Source organism: Erinaceus europaeus, chromosome 6 (assembly GCF_950295315.1).
Source record: "Erinaceus europaeus chromosome 6, mEriEur2.1, whole genome shotgun sequence".
NCBI lineage: Eukaryota > Metazoa > Chordata > Mammalia > Eulipotyphla > Erinaceidae > Erinaceus > Erinaceus europaeus.
The window spans coordinates 21830529-21834955 of NC_080167.1; the positions used below are offsets into that span (position 1 = coordinate 21830529).

Sequence of the window (4427 nt, forward strand, 5' to 3'; positions counted from 1 at the left end):
ATTGATTCTTCCTTAGAGATGTATCATGTGTCAGAACAGACTCATTGGTGTCTCCAAAACTGTATGGATGTTTTGTCATGTTCTTTCCCAATATCTATGTATTTATCTATTTAGTATTTGTTTGTTTATTTCCCTCAAGAGTCATGAATGGGCTCAGTACTGGTGCTATGAACCTACTTCTTCCAGGGGCAATTTTTTTCTTCTGTTTTATTTCTATTATATTTTAAAGTCCAGTGAGAAAGTGAGAGGGTTGGGGAGATAGAGTTGGAGAAATAAAGATAGACACCAGCAGACTTGATTCAAGGTTTGGAGCTAGAGCTTGAAAGAATCCTTCCATTTGGTGTTAAGTGCACTTAACTGGGTTTGCAGCCACCTAGCACTCTCCCCAATATCTAGATGTCCAGTACTGTTATTTTTCTTAATTAAGACAGATAGGTGTAGAGTGCACATCAGGTTTCAGTTTTGCCTACTTTGAATTCCATAAATGGCACCACAGCCCTCTATCTTCTTTTTTATCCTTTAATGAAATTGACACACAGAACAGTTCTTTCACATCGTTTTATTTTTTTTTAATTTTTTTCCTTGTAAAGTGGATTTATTAACAAGACAGTAGAATAAGAGGGTTACAGTACCACTCAGATCCCACCACCAGAACCTCGTATCCCAAAATACCTAAAATAGACCTACTAGTATCATCTGCAATATTCTTTCCTTTAGGTTCACGATTAGCCAACAGTTTGTTCTGCTTTATATCTTTAATTTTTTTATATTTATTTATTTTCCTTTTGTTGCCCTTATTTTTTATTGTTTTTGTAGTTATTGTTGTTGTTATTGATGTCATTGAGACATCAATTTATTACTCATTTCCCTATGAGTATATAATGCTCCAAGTAAAATAGGGATATTACCCACGATCACGTCTCTGAGTTCTCATTTTAAAATCATCTTCATCTAGAATTGGCAGATAGTTAAATGACAGAAAGAAAAATAGTAGGAAGATAGAGGTGAAGGTATGGAGACTTAAATGCAAGTCTGAAAGCCTGAGAAACATTTCTTACTGGGGAGAGATCTGCCTTACACAGGATTAGGAAGTCCTCCTAGTGCAAGCTCAGAAAAGATTAGCCCAGCTTCCTTAAAGTCCTAGGGTTGATGAAAGTGAATAAGCGAGGCATATTGGGTGTTGGAGAAAGAATGGTAGATCCCCAGGACATAGAAGCTTCACTTGAAGTATTGTCTACCTATTGAGAAATACTTGAGGCATTCTGCTTCAGAATGAAAATAATATTACTGTCATTTGAAGACCAGATAAAAAAAGAGAAATTTTATTGGTTTTGTAAAGGTAAACAAATTGAAAATCCAAGGATGTGTAGGTCATTGGTACAAATGATAGAAAAGTTGAAAATGTGGACTATGAGTCAGTCCTATGCCAGGAGACATATCATTAGTCAGGCAGGGAGTGTGGGTAAGATACTCTTCCTTCTATAGACCACCAGATCTTACTGTGTTAGAAGCTGTAATTATGTTTGTTGTGTGAGAGTGACAATGGCATTCCACTGAGTCTGGAGCACTGATGGGTGTCAAAAAGATCTTGTGCAAGCAATTAAAAAAAAATCCAAACAATAGCTGAAAATAAACAAGTCACAAACTCTATCCTAAGTCACAAAAGCTCTGAGAAATCTCCTTTTTCCTTTTGTCTCAGTAAATCCTGATGTTTTATTAACTCCAGTGGCATCCAATCTTATCTTATGAGGGACTTCACAGATAGATTTGCATGTATGAAGAGTCATCATCATCTACCAGGGCCCTCCCACAACCCCCTCTGTGGATTATAGGAAACTTTTTGGTGTAGGAGAGGGGAGGGGCATATTATCTGTGTCTTTGGGCTGAGAGACCCTACTCCTAAGATTTCCATATGTTCTGAGTGGTGTGAGCTCCAAGGATGTTTCCTTTCATTACTACAGCAATATAGTCCTCGGAGAAGGTTCACCATTTACTAGAAATAGATTCTATTGGTGAACATAAGATAATTTGCTTTGCTCAGTATCCCAGTCATGATCTCCCTTTGCTCAGCATGATTTACCTATTCTGTCATGAACCTGAGAAGGATGTAGGTTTTCTGTGTTGAAAATTGTCAGGCACTGGGCTATCACAAGGATTCTCACCTCTTAGAGTCTCATGTTAGGATCTCTTAGCAAGATTGCTAGTAGAGAGAAATAAACCTTTTATGTGAGTGGGTATGTTAGCATTGTCACCAGAAACAAGTCCCAGATATATTCATGATATGCTTAATTTACTCCTTTTTCTCTCTCCCTTCCTCCTTCCTTCCATCCTTCCTTCCTTCTTCCTTCCTTCCTTTCTTCCTTCCTTCCTTTCTTTCTTTCTTTCTTTCTTTCTTTCTTTCTTTCTTTCTTTCTTTTTATTTTTCCTCCATGGTTTTCAATGGGGCTTGATGCCTGCACCACCAGACTCCCAGACTCCTGGTCTTGGCAGCCATATTTTACAGTTTTTTTTGCTGTTATTGCTGTTAATGTTGAATATAGAACAGAGAGAAATTAAAAGAGAAGAGAAATATAGAGAGAGGGAGAGAAAGATAGACATCTGCAGACTTGCTTCTCTGCTTGTGAAGCGACCCACCTGCAGGAGGGAGCCTCATGTCTGGATCTGGGATCCCTGTGAGGGCCCATGTGCTTCATACTATGTGTAGTAAATTCATTGTGTGACCACCTATCCCCCTCTCAGTCTCCTTTAAACTTGCAGAAACTGAAAACTTTTGCATGCCTTGAGGTATAAGTACATAGTGGTTATCAGATATCCTGGTCTGACTATTGGAAAAAAATGTATCACTTACCATGCACAATAGCATCAGGGTGCAGTAGAATCATGGATTTATGACATCAGGATCCACTTGGCATAGCTGCCAAATAATTAAATTAGGAAATTGTATATCTCCCAAACTAAGACAGAGTGCATACTACTGTCAAGTATATTGCCATGTTCTGGCCCAAGGTTCATCTAAGCATGCCTCATGATTTGTTCTCAACCCCAGGGAAAGATCTATTGCCCTGAACTTCTTCTGCTTGATGATTCCAGCATTCTGGGACATTAATCATAATAATATGTATCCTCAAACCAATGCACTACCTCATGACTGCAAACTTCTCAATTCTGAGGGGGACCACAGGGAAGGACAGTTCTGCCCATTAGAGAAGAACCACAGCAGAGTGTATGTTACCTCGGATTTTGGACACAAGAGGACAAGATCTCATGAGTGCCTGTCACAACTCTGATATCAATCCTGATCTAAGATCTATAAGAGATACATCTCATGCAGCATTGAATTGTTAAGGGAGACATGGAGAGATCACACCAGAGAAGTGAGATTAGAACATAAATGTGGCCCTGAAGTCATGAAAAGCAGGAAAAGTACTTCTGTGTGTGCTCTTAATAGATGACAATGCAAACAGCAGTGTGAAGGTATCTAGTATCTGGGATGGGTACTTTGCAGCATGCCACACTATAGATCAACCTTCATGTCCTGAACACTAGGAAGCACTAGAGGACTCTTTCTGGATCAGATTGTGGGACTGATGAAAACAGAGAGCACCACCTGGCCTGCCTGCCTGCTGCCCACTGATGATGACCCACAGCTGTGAATGAAGCATTCCCTGGGGACACACACACCCATGCCCCATACACACTGAAGGAGAAGAAGCTGACTTAGGAGCTTGTGAAGAATCAAACAGGTAGGTTTTATTTGCATGAAAGATCCCTCCCTCTCTGAGAATATAAACAGGAGAAAGGAGAGACAGAGGAGGGAGCTCTAATTCTTTTGGGGCATCAGAAGCAAGTTCTCAATGAAGATGTCCATCATGGCTTGGTCCTGTCTCCTCTTAACACTCTTTATTCAGTGCAGAGGTAAATAGTGATGGGGATAGAAGAAATGGTCCTGGGAAGATGCACAGAAATCTGCTTCCTCTGCTTTGTTAGAAATATTTGTAATGTATTATAAATTCTATTAAAATTAGAATAATTTGTTTTGTGTCTCTTTTATAGGATCCTGGGCCCAGTCTGTGGTGACTCAGCCATCCTCAGTGTCCAGGAACCTGGGGCAGAGCATCACCATCTCCTGCACTGGAAACAGCAACAACATAGGGCATAGTACTGAGGGAAAATATGTATGTTGGTACCAACAGTTCCCAGGAATGGCCCCCAAGCTTCTTATATATGAAACTACCAAGCGATATTCTGGGGTCCCTGATCGCTTCTCTGGCTCCAGGTCTGGCAACACAGCCTCCCTGACCATCACAGGGCTGCAGTCTGAGGATGAGGCTGATTATTATTGCTTTGTTGGGGATGTTAGTCTCAGTGCTCACACAGTGCTCCAGGCCAGTGGGGAAGTGAGACAAAATCTAGTTGTTCCCCAGTGA

General features: G+C 40.3%; 1 gene segment (V, D, J or C); it reads left to right on the forward strand.

Annotated features, from left to right (window-relative positions):
- Positions 1-3828: 3828 nt before the first annotated feature.
- On the forward strand, positions 3829-4427 carry LOC103127136 (immunoglobulin lambda variable 2-23-like). The segment is given in 2 exon segments: positions 3829-3915; positions 4054-4427. Coding segments are annotated over 2 exon segments (435 nt in total).